The sequence below is a fragment of the Haliaeetus leucocephalus genome, unplaced genomic scaffold (assembly GCF_000737465.1).
Source record: "Haliaeetus leucocephalus isolate CR32 unplaced genomic scaffold, Haliaeetus_leucocephalus-4.0 Scaffold577, whole genome shotgun sequence".
Lineage (NCBI taxonomy): Eukaryota > Metazoa > Chordata > Aves > Accipitriformes > Accipitridae > Haliaeetus > Haliaeetus leucocephalus.
In genome coordinates, this window is record NW_010973013.1 from 2,446,635 (window position 1) to 2,461,867 (window position 15,233).

General features: G+C 48.9%; 1 protein-coding gene across 2 annotated transcripts in view; it reads right to left on the bottom strand.

The window, feature by feature from the left end:
- Nucleotides 1-12,538: 12,538 nt before the first annotated feature.
- LCLAT1 (lysocardiolipin acyltransferase 1) overlaps nucleotides 12,539-15,233 on the bottom strand; it is a 118,605-nt gene continuing 115,910 nt past the window's right edge. For both annotated transcript variants that reach the window (XM_010577751.1, XM_010577752.1), the window contains exon 6: nucleotides 12,539-14,741. In XM_010577751.1, coding sequence (XP_010576053.1) covers nucleotides 14,233-14,741 — 509 coding nt within the window. In that variant the 3' untranslated portion in view covers nucleotides 12,539-14,232. The remainder of the gene's footprint in view (nucleotides 14,742-15,233) is intronic.

The window sequence follows — 15,233 nt, forward strand, 5'->3', positions numbered from 1 at the left end:
GCTAGTCCTGACCAAAACACAAGCTCAACACATCAAGTCCAAGCCCTTCTGAATGCCTGGGCATTTACAGCCAAATCGGAGTTGGTTTTTCCCTGGACAGGGGGCTGCACCAATATCCCTGCACGATCCATCCCTCTCCCCAAATTTTCTTTAGAAGCAGCCCTGTCTGGGGGTCAGGCTGCCACCCAATTTCATTGCCCACACACATCTCCTTGCACCCCACTGACCAAAGGCTGGTGGACCCCTTGCTCTGGAGGCATCCTCTGTCAGGGTGTGGACTACAGAGATTAAGAATAAATAAATAAAAGGATTATTTAAATAGCATCTCCAAAGAGGAAAATAAAATTGCACGGCCCGTAATCCAGTTTGCCATTTTCCCATCCCATTAACCCCCTTTAAAGAATTCTTCTTCTTCTTTGTTGGTAGAAAATCTGGCACAGCTGGGGTGAACTCAGCCCTTGCAGCCACCGGCCCCACCTTGCAGCAGGAAGGCACAAGCTCGCCATTCCCCCGGGCTCCCCACCCCGTAGGGAGAAGCCCCCCGCAACGTTTTGCAGCCCCAGGGAGCCGGGATCAGCTGTGGGCACGCGTTTCCCCCTGCCTTTTGTGCCTGTCAGGTTCATTTGATGATTGGTGGTTGCTTAATGAGGATACATGGAGCTGCTGGGACTGCAGGCGAATGATAAAGGTAGGGCTTTTGCATCCCAGGGTTTAAAAATAAAAAGCAATTTCAGCAGCTGTTGCAGGAGAGGGATGTGCCTCGTGAGCCCGTCCAGGGGACATGAGGTCGGGGAAGGAGGAGCTGCTGTGGCAGCTGAGTTATCGGCTGGGAGGACCGAGGGCAGCAGAAAAACGTGCACGAAGATCTCTGCCAGGACCAACTCTTCCAAATAAATTACCTTGCTCAGGAAACACGCAGCGGAGAGACCAGCCCCGCAGCTATATTTGAATCAGTCCTTTTCCTCGGTCGCTGTGGGACAGAGCCTCATCCCAGAGAGGCCAGGGCTGACCAGTGAGTGCGTCCATGTGGTGGTGCTGGGTTGGGTCTCCGAGCCTCAGCCGGGAGCAGAGGGGAGCTGGCACCCAGGTGCTTGGCCAGTGAGAGCCCAGAAGAACTGACCCAGTGCCACCAGTGGCATGCGTGGACTTTGCAGTGACCACAGACACCCCACAGACAAGCAGAACTAAGAGCGTGATGGGAGGAATGTCCTCCTGTGGTTTATGTCAAAACCTCCAAGGCTTATGCTGAAGGTGGGACAGAGACTATGCGTGACTGCAGCACAGATGCCTTACCCAGGACCACAGCATAGACGTGACCGCTGGTTTTGACCTCCTAGTCCTTTTCTAGGGGTCTGTCCTCCCCGTCAGGGCTGCCAGCATCTCCAGCCTGGCACCAGAAGTAGTTCAGGTGGGGAGCAGGATCCCAGCTTGTGCCCAACACCTGCAGAGCTCCATGTGGTACCTGCATTCCTCTGTCCAGGGCAGCCCCCGAACTGCCGGATCCCCCCTTTCTCTCTGCCCTCTGCCTTCACCACCCCCAAGACGCTGCTGCTCCTCAGCCCACAGCTCAGCAGGATCCTCCTTTCAAGGCTTAATTAATACTAGCTGTAGCAGTCGGGAAGCTCTACTGCTCCTGTAGGAGGTAACCTCCACCCCGACATTCATGGAGAGCTGTTCTTCAGAAACACACAAAAATAGCAATAAGAAAGCACTTTCTGGCCAAGCTTTTCCAAACCATAACAAAGCGTGGGGGCTCCGGGTGGGTCAGAGTGAGCCCCTGGGATTACATTTTTTGAGTCGGTACCAGTGCTCTCCGAACCCCACCGAGAGGGACATCAGCCTTGGCTTTAATGGGTCACTGAAAACACCTCCGTGCAATTTACCCCTCTACAGTTTCATATTTTTCAAGTGGAGGGCGGGTCTTACAGCCGCACGTGCCCACCCGGGCCACTTTTAGCACGGTGGCCTGGCCCTTGCGTGGGGCAGGCTGCCAAACCGCGTGAAGCCAAGGACCAAAGACATTAACTGGGGATGTGACAGGGATTCACAGCCACCGAGGAGATCACCAGCCTCACGGGACAGGCTGCGTAGCCAGGCTCTGCTCTCTGCCTCTGGTGGGCAGGTCCTCCATCAGGTATACAGGAAGGCAGAATTTGGTCCGGGGCACAGCGTTTAAGATCTTAAAAAGGTAAATGGCATGTACGGACACTGCCCAAACACAGCATAGGGCCCCTGGGGTAAGGACCGCTCTTTGCCTATACTGCTCTGGGTAAACCAGGGTACTGAGCTGTGCTCTTGGGCACTGCAGGCAAACAGATTTACTTATAATAATAGAAACCAAGAAAAGAGAGACTACCTGTTATTTCCTTCCATCTGTTCCAGTTTCCCCCCAAAAGGTCTCATTAACCATCTTTATTCATGCAAAACGAATTCAGAAACACCCCTCCAGCTGGCTGCTCACCTTGATGTCTCCAGCCTGACACGGGGTGACCATGGGCCATCGCTGGTGTGCTGGAGCTTCCCCGCTCCACCGGCAGCTGAAGGAGCATGGAGCAGCTCTGCTGCTCCTGCAGACTGGTCATCGAGCATGACGGAGACGAGCCTTCCCCTGGTTTTTGGGGGGGTTTCTTTCACCTGTGGGTAGGCAACGCCTGGCAGGAGCCCTCCTCAGGTCTCACAGTTTGCAGGAGTGATGAAGTCTCCTCCTGTTCCCTTAGCAGGAGGACGTGGCAGGATCTCTGAGCAAAAGGGAGAGCTGGATACATGTTGGCTTTCAGCTCTAAGGTGAACCAGACGTAGCCGTCCTTGTAACCTCTTCAGCAGCACCCCCGTAACAAATCTGTCCTCAGGAGTCTCCTGCAAGCTGTCTTCTGCCCGGCATGAGCAAGGCCCAGTTGGCTGCAGATGTTTGGGCAGCTAAGCGTGATGACAGACAGATATCCACAAAGCATTGAGGCAACCCCAAGCCGAGGAGGTGACACGAAGCACGTGTCTTACCAGCACCCATAGCAGAGCTCAGCACAGGTGGCGCAGACCAGCCTCCGCATTTGGTACCAGCCAAGGACCTCCCTGACCCCTGAACGAAATCAATCATTTTTAGTGGTACTACGCCCTATAAAGAAGGATTCATCCCACTCGTGTTCAGGTTTCCCCCTTCCACGTAGCAGAAACGCCACCCGGGGGCTCTCCCAGTGCAGACCAGCATGGCACTGGGATGCAGCAGGCACAGCCAGGCTGAAAGAGGATGAGGTCATGAAAGACCTGCTGCCTGCCAAGCCACTGGCTGCTGAGATCGCTTCGCCTCAGCACCACCAGGATGCCATCCCACACACCGGAGGTGGATTCCCCCATCCTGTGTGGAGCAATGGGGTGGTTCTCTCCAGCCCTACCCATGCAAAAAGAACGATGGCAAGTGCCTGGTGCACTGGTAAGACCTATGCAGGCTTAGATGGTCATCGCTTGCCTTCTGTATGGCTGATACCCTCACTTGGGAAGCGAGAAACCGGCAGCCCTGGCCATCCCCAGCCTTTATGCTCCTTCCATGCAAGAGTCCTAAGTCACAAAGCTGAAACCCAGAGCAGGCAGGTGAGCCCAGCACCCTGCCTGCAGGAGGTGGACCAGCGCCAGTCCAGAATTGCCAGCCTTAGAGGGAGAGCAGCCCCAAAAGGAGGTTGACTTTACAGTATGGTAGTTATGGCATGGATTGAGGGTCTTTCTCCTCCTTTAGGCACTGGTTCAACATCCAACACCACAGCAGAAGTTTGAAAGGAGGCTTAGTGTAGCTTGGATCCTGCCTTTTCAGAGACGATGAGCGTCTGAGCACAGCATCACAATTCCAGCCAGAGCTGGAAAGGCACATCGGGGCCTCCTGACCGTGGCTCCCTCAGCAACTCGATGATGCCCTTCTGCAGCCGAGTTGTATTTTTAGGTCCTTCTCCCTGCTGATTCATTAGGGGAGCTAATGTTCCCCAAACTGCGGCGTGTCTGACCCTTGAGGTGTGTACGCCACGCACTCCTGATAAATATAGACCACTTCAATTACATAACCTGTCTAATAAGCAGCGGCTGTCCTCCCTGCGGGCACGCGGGGGACCGGGAACCAAAACACCTCTGCCAAGGGTGTGAATGGATGCCTTGCTATTTATTTTATTTCCACTCTCTTCTATTTTCGATGACTTCCTGCTGTATCGACTTAATGAGTGACTCAGTGAGGTTCAGTGGCCCTGGAAGTACTCCAGGTTCAGCGCGACCTCTCTGCTCTGCCCACCAACGCCAGTGTGCGGGGCAAGGTCCTCCCTTCTAATCCTCTCCTCTGCTGGGGGAGATGCAGCAGGGTGGGATGGGACGGGAGGATTAGGATTTGGAGAGAACTAGCTAAAAGCTGGGTTCATTTCCCAACTGGATGTGTCAGAGCATTTGGCAGACTAGGGCTAACCGCAGGACTTCATACCTAGGGGTGCAATGGTATGTCACTGGAAAAGGCACCTGGTTTGGTTAACAGAGCAATAAAGGCACCTAACTGCATGCTGTGTCAATACAGAAGGCTTAGAAAGTCCATGTGCTTGATAATAAAGACATCTTGGTATCAAATAGCAAGGCATCAGTGGAGTTGGGCTGTGATCTTACAAAATAAACATAAGTTTAGGACCTAGATGTGACTGCAGTGGCTGAGTGGCAAAATGCAGAGTAATCATTAAATAAAGCATTCAAAGTATAGTATGAAGCACAATATTAATAGACTTGACAAATGCAGGCATAAGTGGGGTTTTTGCACAGTGATTTTTAACCCCTGGTCTCTGGTTTCTTGTGGCACTTGCAGCAGAAGCCCCATGGAAAAGACCCAGAGAAGCCCAGTCTGCCCCACCTGAGGAGGTTTCTCTCCTTGAGAAATGTTCAGGCACCTGCTAATCATAAACCAATGCAAGCCTTTAGAAAGAGAAGTAGCTGTTTCCATCAAATGCACCCACCGCTCGCCATGGGTTTGGCATCGCTCAGCCAGGCTGGCTGCAAGCAGCATCATGACGGCAAAGAAAGAGAGCTGTTGAGACGGCTTGAGTGATATTTATGACAAGGACCGTTCTACCTATATTTGTTGTTCTTGCTGTGCAAGCATCCAGCATGTCCTGTAATAACTTTAATAGCTTTTGTGCAATGGCTAGGAATGATGAAGCTAATTCAAGATTAGGTATTCAACCTCCCTGGTTTTGTTCCTGTCTTTATCTAACAGTCAACAATCTGATCTCTTCCAACGTCCCTCGCTACCAGATACAGGCTGAAGCAGGGCAGAGGGCTGGTCCCAAAGTGGGGACCTCTGCTCTGGCCTTCACAGCAGCAAATAGCTGTGCTTTTGCTCCCGGACAGCCCCTCTCCTGATGTGCCACGGCCTGGCACCAGTCTGAGGAAAAGGGACAACTGTGACTAAACAGACTCTCATGAGGCTGGAGCTGCTTTTCACCCACAATAAGGGTCTGTGGCACAGCGTGGTGTGTCCCCCCGCAGCAGCGCATCCCCAGGAGATGTCCCCCATCCTGCAGAACCACCTGGGAAGCTGGGAGGTGTGTGACACACCGCTGGTCGGTGGCAGACCCAACAGTAGAGCCCAAGGTCTTTGCCCCAAGGTCTGCAGTCCACCCGTGGGGCCACAGGTCTGGGGTCTGTCCCAGCTTGCAGCAGAGGACACCAAGCCCCACCGCTCCTTGTCTGCAGCCCTCTCGTCTACCTCCCGGCCTTAAATGTGCAGAAAGTCTGCTAAGGGCTTTCCTGCTGGAAGGACTCAGCAGGAAGCACCTAATGCAACCTCTCTTGCTCATCCACGGTACTCACGTCCAACAGATAATAAAACCACAGGCTCCTTTCTCATTAATCCCTAATTAGGCGCTCTCTCACTTACACAGCACTTTCTGTCATTAGCAGTGGAAAGCTGAGAGCCTGCCTTTAACCTTCACATGTTGTGAGGAGGCAGACCCGAACACCTTGCTGTGATCTTGCACACAACATCTCCTTGTGCTCGCTCTCAGGGGCTCCTGGAAAAGATCCCCCCTTCCCCAGCGAGGGTAGAAAAGCAAAACCTCTAGAGGAGAGCAGCATCTGCAGTAATGCGGCTGGAGATGTCACACACCCAGTAGACACTTGAGGACCGAGTGACCGCAAGGTCAGGTTTGCCCTTGCACACCTGCAAGAGCCCAAGTGATGGACCACAGAGGCCTGAGCCAGCTCCCCGGCTCCTGGCAGCTCATCCCGGCGTAAGAATAGAGAAGGCAGCAAGAGGTCACATGCTTCCCCCTGGCCTCCTGCCTCCATCACTGCTCTTTACCAGTGGCTGGGAAGGAAAGGGAAGCTCCATCAGCCCTCCTGTTGCAGAAGAGGCTTGCCAAGATCCCCCAGTGGGCTTTTAAGTTGCCGTATGGGAGAGTGGTCTGGCTGTGACAGCGGGGGACTCGGAGCAAGCTCATCTACCTGTTGAGAGTGGGGCAGAGTAGCCCACATCGAGCTCTGTGCAGCCAGACTACTCCTAGAGCTTCAGCATCTTAATTTAAAGCCAGGCTGGGCATGTGGTGTGTAGGCTGAGGCCCCCCCGCTCTGGGGGCACGCAGGTGTCCCTGCACGTGGTGCAGGAGCAGGAACAGAGAGAGGAGAGCAGAGATCACAGCTGAACATCAGCCCCCCTCCCACCTGTGTCAGACAAAACCACACGGAATTATTAGGACAAATACTCTCAGGGATGTGTGTGCTGGGCATATGCCAGCGATGGGAATGGGCAAGCAGCTGAGTTATCGTATCTGGAATAAAATACCCAGTCCTTGCTGCTGCTGGCAATGTGACATTTGCTGCCCATCATCCCAGCAGCTGCAGGTCAGCTGCATCCTGCGCTGTCCTGCCCGTGACGGTGGGACTCGCTCCCAGCTGAGACCTCGGAGACTGGGAATAATACCTGTCCCAGACGGACATGCAGCCTCAAACCCGTACGTGAGTGTTGGTGCTGGACACATCCTTGGCTTACAGTAAGCGGTGTCTGTGCACTGTCCCCCCCCGGCCTCCATTACCCACAGCATTTTTGAGAAGACCACCAAGGTCACCTGAGGGCTGTCGGTCAGCAGGTCCGTGCACAGCCGCACCATTCCCAAGTGCTCCTCTCCAGCTTCCCAGCTGGTGGCTGAAACACTGCGGTCCTGCAGGACGATGCTCTGTGTCCCATTGTCCTTGTGTTAGCCACGAGGATCTCGCATTGGTCATGCAGTAGCCCAGCAAGAGGAACCAGCCGGCACGTGCCCATGCAGGAGACCAGCGGCGGGTGAGGAACCGGATCCGGCCCCTCTCCTTGTGGGTCTCTCCGGAGGCAGACAAATGCAAGGAGCCTGTGGCGTCAAGCAGTCCTCAACTCCTGCCTTGTGAGCCTGGCCAGCACAGCTTGATCCACGTGGGACAGTGGCCCCAGGATCACGTTCTCCTGCTTTAAGCAACTGAAGCATAGATGGTGTCCCAAAACCTTCTCTCCTCTTGGTCCTGGGAGGGAGAGAGGAGAAGGAAGGCACAGAGCCGGAAAGGAATCAGAAGTTTTGTTTGCTGCTGAAAAGAGGTTGTTTTGAGCATTTCCTTTAAATGGATGGTTCTGCTTCTCCAGGGATTGGTGTTAAGGCCTGCTAGAAGCAGCCCGAGTTCAGCCCCTGATCTCCCCACGGCCAGGACTGTGCATGTCAGTCTGATCTAACCAGACCCCGAGTGCTGGGAGGGGACCCCCTCCCGCCTTCGCAGCAGAGGAAAGGTTTCCCCACCATGACCCTGAGGCCGATCCACTGGCTCTGATGGTTTGTGCCCATCACAAAGCACTAAGAAAAGCTCCTGGGAAGTGGGGAACCTTTGCTTCATTAGCTATAAAAAGGGTACTTCTCAAGCGAAACAAGTTCAGAGCTGAGCTTCAGAGTGCTCTTTGAACAGCGCTGGGCAGGGAGTGCAAAGCTGTAGGGAGAAAACCTGTGGACCTACCAGCGTGAACAGCATCTCCACTCCAATCATTTCAGTGGATAATCTGGAAGGAAATCTAACTGCGGCGGTGGGGAGGGGGACAACGAGGCAGCTCCTTCCCAGGGAGGCGGGGGAGCACCTGGCTGCCAGGCGATGCAGAGATTGCACCAGGCAGCGCTGCGTTACAAGCGATTTTTGCAAGCTCTCCTGGAAAGCCGGGCAGCTTCCCAGCCTGATGGTGGGAATCTTACTGACAGTGCGGGATTACTCTGTCCTTAAAGAACTTGGGGTCTTGCACAGCTGCCAGGTCAAGAAACAGGAGGAGCCGTTTGCATGTTTTGAAACAGAGGACATCAAGTGAAAAACCTGAGTATGGAAAGAGAGGGGATATCACCCCGACTGGCTACAGGCACGCATGGGCAATGTCAGCATCAGTGGGCAGACTGTCAGGTAAGAACATAAAGAGGCTCCTCCTGGGGCAGTCCGTGGGTCCCACTGTGAACCACCCCATGGAGAATGTTCTTTCTCTCTCCTCTTTCTGTAGAGATGTCTAAGTATAAAAGACTCTTAATGTAGAGCTTTTCCTTCAGCCTCCAAAACACAATGACACGTCCCAACCAGCTGTACCCAGCACTGGCAGAAGCCAACACCTTCCCCAGCGCCTCTATCCTGTTATCCCTAACGTGTCCCTTCCCTTTGGGTTCAGTGTTAATATCTGTTCCTCTCGCTCACTAGACAACCAGCAGCTTGAGCAGCAAGGCAAGCCTTGAAGGCAGGCAAAGAAATAGTGCAGGGGGGTAGAGGGCAAAACCAGGCGGTGATGCTCGTGCCAGGTTACGGCTCTGCAGAAAGCAGTGCCTGGCGTTGCCTCCCCCTCCTCCTGCAGCATCTCCTCCTGCTCTTGCACCCTGGAGCAGCGTATCCTCCTCTGCTGGGTGTCATCGTGTGGATGCAGAACCAAGGGTAAAGCCTGAGCCCCTTTTGCTCTTCCCTTTGGTAAGGCTGAAGGTGCTTCTCTGCTCACTGCAGATGAGAGTGAAGGGGCTCGCACCTCCTCCCTCTGACAAGCAAGATGCAGAGAGAAATTTAGGGAAGAGGGTGCTGACCACCAAACCCATTACAATCGCACCAGCCCCTGCGTGCCCACCTCTCTCACGCGGCCCAGCGTGAAGTATCTCAGAAGGAGCAAACACCCTTCTTCTCCCGAGAGCAGCAACGCCTATCTGAGAAAACGCAGGCAGAGTTTTGCTCAAACTCCTCCTGTCAGTCTCCTGCATACCCTACTACCAGAGAAAAGAGTCACCCCACATGAAGAACTCCAGAAAAAGGGATGACAAAACCATACAGAGGCCAGACTGGAATAAAACAAAGATATCTGCTTAAAAATTCAGGGCCTATCTCCACTCTTGCTAAAGATGCTGGGACTTTTCAGAGGCCCCGCAAGGACAGAGGTGAGCTCTCTCTGCCTCTCATGTGTCTCAGCACAAACCCTCTCTAGGATGAGAGTCACTCAAGCATGTTATAAGCACAGACTGTGCTCCCTGCTCCCGGGAATAATTTCTAGTTGAGATAGCTTGTGGTCTGATTCAAAGTCCTCAGGAAATAAGACAACCTTTTACTCATATTGAACTGCAAAGGAGGCGTTTGGGGCAGCTGGAGGGTGAAAGCTTTGGCCTCCATTACTATTATTTTCTGTAATGGCAGGTAGGACAGAGAAATCAATTTTTTTACCGCATATTTGAACTCTGAGGAAACAAAGAGGAAGTGACAACCATCTTTTCAGAGAGACAAGCTGCTCAATACAGAACATGGCTCATTTCAACTTTGGGGGACTGATCTGAACGCTCTGAGCATACGGAGACATTTCAAGTATCATCTCTAGCTGTACAAACTGCTACCAGGGTCTCCATTTCTGGTGGTCTTTCTGGCACATGCTACCTGCTGGAGATGCAGGTGTTTTGCTTGGGCTGCTGTGGGGTGTGGCAGTCCCAGCAAGGCTATTTCCCATTAGGTAACGAGGAACACAACAGCTCCCAAGAAACACAGCCCTTGCCCTTCCGCACCGGCTTAGCATTTGGACAACAGAGAAATGAAGGAGCCTGTGCCCTGAAGTTCCATTAAAGACAGGTCCTCTAGGAACGTGAACCGTGCCATAGATCATTTCTTGTGTCAGTCATTACATGGGTGGTAACAGGACATAGCTAAAATGGAGGACTTACCTATGTATCACCACCCAACCTGCTCTTTTGAGCAACAGCTTATTCTTAAGCAATACTGGTTAAGCAGCAAAGCGAGGCTAAAATTGAGCTGTACCTCTCGCACGCTCAGAGGCTTCTGCATCCCTTTACGTGAAGAGACTAGGAGGTAAGGTACAGCCAGCCGCCCCTTTCCAACCTCCCATGGAGAGCAGGGAGATGTACCACCCCAACAGCCACAAACCTGCCCAATGGACAGCCATACGATTGAAGACAAGGTTTGCTCCTTACGGGTGCATACAGAATATGTCGCACAGTAAAAAGAAAACGGCAAAATTAAACACATGCAATGCTTCAGGTCTTTATTGTTGCTGTAGAGTAACTGGTACATGGTTAAAACATTCTAATATACTCAGTGATCTCTGAAAACTAAGGCTTTCTGTAGGTTTGTAGTATCCTGGTGTTTCCTTTCACACCGTGTACATATAAAATCAAGTTATAAAAACACGATCTTTTTTAAACACCACAGATTGATGCAATGCACAAAACTAGGAACTACATTTTGTATGATCAAGACAACACCTTACAGACCAGCTTCGGGCCTTGCAACTTTGAAGCCAAGAGAGAAATGTTTTGGTCTGACATCCTGCTACCTAGATGAGCTTGATGACAAACACAGATGGCAGGGCTTCAACCTTCTGTTCTGAGCAGAAAGAAAGAAACCCCTGATGTTGATGAGGAAACATTTGATTGAGCAAATGAAAGCAATATCCTTAAAGCACATCATTAATCTCAAATAACATAAGCAAGACCTAGCAAGACCTGTAGGTCCCACGGACAGAGTAGTCGCTGCTCTGTCTACTGCGGCTGCTGGGACTACAAGAGAAGGTGAGCCATGACAAATGTGCTAATGAGCGAGACGAGTCTCGGTGCCAATATGTGTTCCATGAAAGAGGGGGTGTGTGACTCCTGGAGTACTAGCACCTTTAACCTAACAGCACTGACAACATTTCAAAGTGATTTACCCAGCATAGAATCATAGAATCATTTTGGTTGGAAAAGACCTTTAAGATCAAGTCCAACCGTAAACCTAAAACTGCCAAGTCCACCACTAAACCATGTCCTTAAGTGCCACCTCAGTCTACTCTGAATAGGGAAACACGGTAAGAACAAAACGGTCTCAAAAAAGCCTGTATATTAGAACCTTTTGAGTAAAAAGCTACATTTTGACCAAAGAGGAAAAAAAAGCATTCATAGAAAGATCTTCCCCCAGTTCCTTAACCACTTTTTAAACAAAGAAGCTTCTATATCCACAACCCTTTTTCTTTTTATTCAATTTTTTCTCCCCGTCTTGCATTTCTAATTGAGCTGGAAAATGATGCACATAATCTGAAAATTTACATCAGTCACAAAGCCAACACACCTCCCTGGGAGAGGAGGATTCTTCACTTACCACGTGCTGCCCTGCATCATGGAGCCAGGCACTGCAAACGTGACATTAGCAGCTGACAAGAAGATTATTCTTTCTCTTTGATCTGAATACATGAGAGAGAGGGATGAATTACAGATTTGCAGGATGTTTACCACATTACAGTAGGTTACGTGTTTGGCTCCAGCTGGGAGAAAACCCCTTGTAAGGGTCAATGATGGATTGCATTTGATTTCATTTTCAGAGCCCAACTCTAATCACACACAGACGTAAATCTTTCACCGCTCCATGACCAAGACTCACACGGATGTTTCTGATTGATACATTTGATGACACCACAAAGCTCTCTGAACGACTGAGAAAAGCGTAGCTGGTATTTACGTCACCAACATATATAACCGGTCCTCTGAAGTCATTCCTGAAGACTATGTTAAGGCTATTGGAGTAGGCTGGCCATGGTTACTCCTGGTATGAATGCACAGCCATGGCTCAGGACAGACTAGAAGAAGCCTTTTAGGTCTCCTCTGCATTAACCATAAATGAGGTTTTTAGGTTTTCCCTGGCAGCGAGTTACCTGGATGTGCAGGGAACTGCACCAAAGCAGAGTATTAGGCGAACTAAAACCAGGCTATGTAGATGTTAAGCTGCAACCACGCCTTTGATGTCACGGAATTAAGTTTTAAAAAGTCCTCATAGTGCAGAAAGGACCTCCTTCCACTTGTGACAATGAAACACCAGTTGTCAGTCGTCAGGTACTCAAATATAAATATGAAAAAATCATTAAGAAACGTAACCCTAAATATAAACCTAGTTTTATTTATTTTTAAGAAAAAAGGGATTAAAAAAATTAGAGTAAAACAGATGGCTTCAAGTACTTTCCGCATAATAAACAATTAGTTATTATAAGCAAAGATTAAAAAATACTTGTCACCTTGCAAGGGACAGCTGAATAGAGGCTGGTGATTAGTTCAAAAAATGGCCTTTGATACAGACAGCATGTTTAGTGTTGTAATTTAGAAGAAGACAGATGTGTCTACCATGCCGACCCAATACTTGAGATATTCAGCATAGTACAAGATACATTTTGCACTCTGTACTTTCACATTTCATGGCAATGCCACTCAACATATGGAGCCAGGCCATCTCGGTTTAGCTCAAACAAGCCTTCATGCAATAAACAACAAATATTTAGTAAGTCAGGAAGGTTTTGCAGCAATACAGTTGATAAAGCGGTCTAACATTTTTGAGGCTGAAAAACAAACCTAACATGAAGTGTCTCTTAAGAGCCGGCAATGTTCATGTCTTTTACTATGCGAACATGAACATTACTTTTATTACACACAACAAAGAATACACTTGAAAGTGCCTTGTCTGAGTTTAAGCCTTCATATTTTCTGAAAGTCATGAAAATAAGGGAAAGTGTTATAGTGGGAGCCCCAAAAGAACCCCCAAAAAAATCACGAAGGAGGTTGGAAAAACAATGATGTCATCAGGCAATCAAAGAGATGCAAAGGGAAGATGTAGCTCAATTTCCCTGTGCTGTGATAAGTCCGAAACCCATCTCTTGTACCTATAAGGAGACAACCATTGCATCAGATGCATTTCAGCATGTCTGGCTGACACACATGGAACAAGCAGTCTTCCTGATTATGTAGATGGACACTTGAAATGCCTAAGGAAGCAATGTGAAAACCAAAATAAATGCTTTAAAAAAAAAAAAAAATCTTCCCTACTCTGAAAAATAAATAAAATGTTTTCAATCAAATAATGTCTACAAGGAGACCTTGTTGAAAAACATTTGCCAGCTACTCAGAGACACTTATTTTTACCTCTGTGAGGAAAAAACATGAATAAAACAACAAAAAACCAGCTCCCCTATCCCGCAGCTCTGTATACTACAGTAGGAACAAGACTCTCACAGCTAACAGGGAGACCAAATAACAGTATGAAACAGTGAGAAATCAAAACTTAGCTGCATAGGTCTATTAAATAATCAGTTAAGACTTAAATGGAGGCAGAGCCAGCACTGTTTTCTGTACTACAGCACAAGACTGCAATGCTTAGAAATCCTTCTGAGTGACCACGCCAGAATGGTTCAATAGTGGTAGGTTCAGTAGTGTTTGGAAAAGCTTATAGGAAAATATTATTTTAAAATAAGTTTGAACATTTGAAATAGAAAAAAGAAACAGAACAACTTCTTCTCCAACTTCCACCTACCATCAAAACATTGTTAAACTTACCAGCTTTCCAAATCTGGTGCTTACTTTACAACAATGTGATTATACAGAAATCATACATCTGTCTCTTAGCTGGACAGTTTGGGTTTCTACATGAAAGTTCAGTGCATGTCACATTTATTAACGTCCTTATGATTGTTCAATAATCCAGCAATTTGTTTCTTAATTACAGCAGAATGCAGTTGCCAGCTGCTTGCAAGAGCAATGTTGAAATTACATTCAGAGATAAAAACTATCATTTTCACGTATACCAATAACTAACATTTTTCTTTCTCTTCACAGAATCAAGTGCAAATGTCTAACAATGGCAATAGTAAAAGACAATTCTCATGCAAAAATTCTTCCCTGTGCATAAAATTTGCAGGACATCTGAAACCCACCTATTTTTACGTCTTTCTCTACCCCAGAACTAATTGTTTTTTATTTTCGTGTTGTGCAATTTCTGTTGCTTTCTAAAATATTGATGACAAGCGAGTTCAATTAGCTCCAGGCCACCAAATATCTTTTGCTGCACAACAAAAAAGATGATCATGGCTGCAAAATACCATCGTGCAAAGCTGTACAGGTACAGCAGCACAAGCATACCCAGTGGGAACACCGTCCAATACAGGAGCGAGATGCACTTAACCGTGAGGACCCTGAGCTCAGATTTACACGGTGGAATAATGCTTTGCCCTGTTGCACTGAAGCATTTTCCATCTTCATAGAAGTGTCGGAGTCTCTCCTCTTTCTCTTCCCAACGCTTCCGGCACCAAAGCTGCAGCTCCTCCTTGGAAGAGGGCACTGTCTCTATGGGATATCTCTGGACGTGGAAGTGGATCTCCTTTGGGAAGTTTCCATTCAAAAGGTGCTTCTCTGTTTGAGGAATGTTTTGGGGGTATGCCACAGTTATGTCATGGATAGCATCGAGATTGTCACCTAGAAGAAAGGTTTGGCGGAAGAAAGATCAATACAGATCATGCAATGGTCAGAACACTAATTCACTTCAAGGCGTGACTGAAAACTGTCCAAATTGTGGCAGAAATCCCAAAGATACTATGGGATAGCTATGCAGAGTATGTTTTATCTGCTACAATCATTAAAGGCTGAAAGGTCAAACTTCTCTCAATCATTATCTGTTCTGAATCCGAGCAAAAAACTTTGGGAACAAAATTATACACAGTACAAACTAACGCAGAATTATAACAGTGAGTAAGAGGATAAAGTCAAATTTAAAAAAGAGAAAATGCACATTTGGTCTTGAATAAAGAGCACAGTATGTGAGACTAATCTTCAGTTATTCGTACCTGTGCTGCAAGCCAAAATTGCTTTTAACTAACGAAATACACCCTCGTGTATGTTCCCGTCAACACTGAAAAAGATTCAGTTTGATCTGGAGCAAGCAGCATACACAATCCTAATTCACTGAAG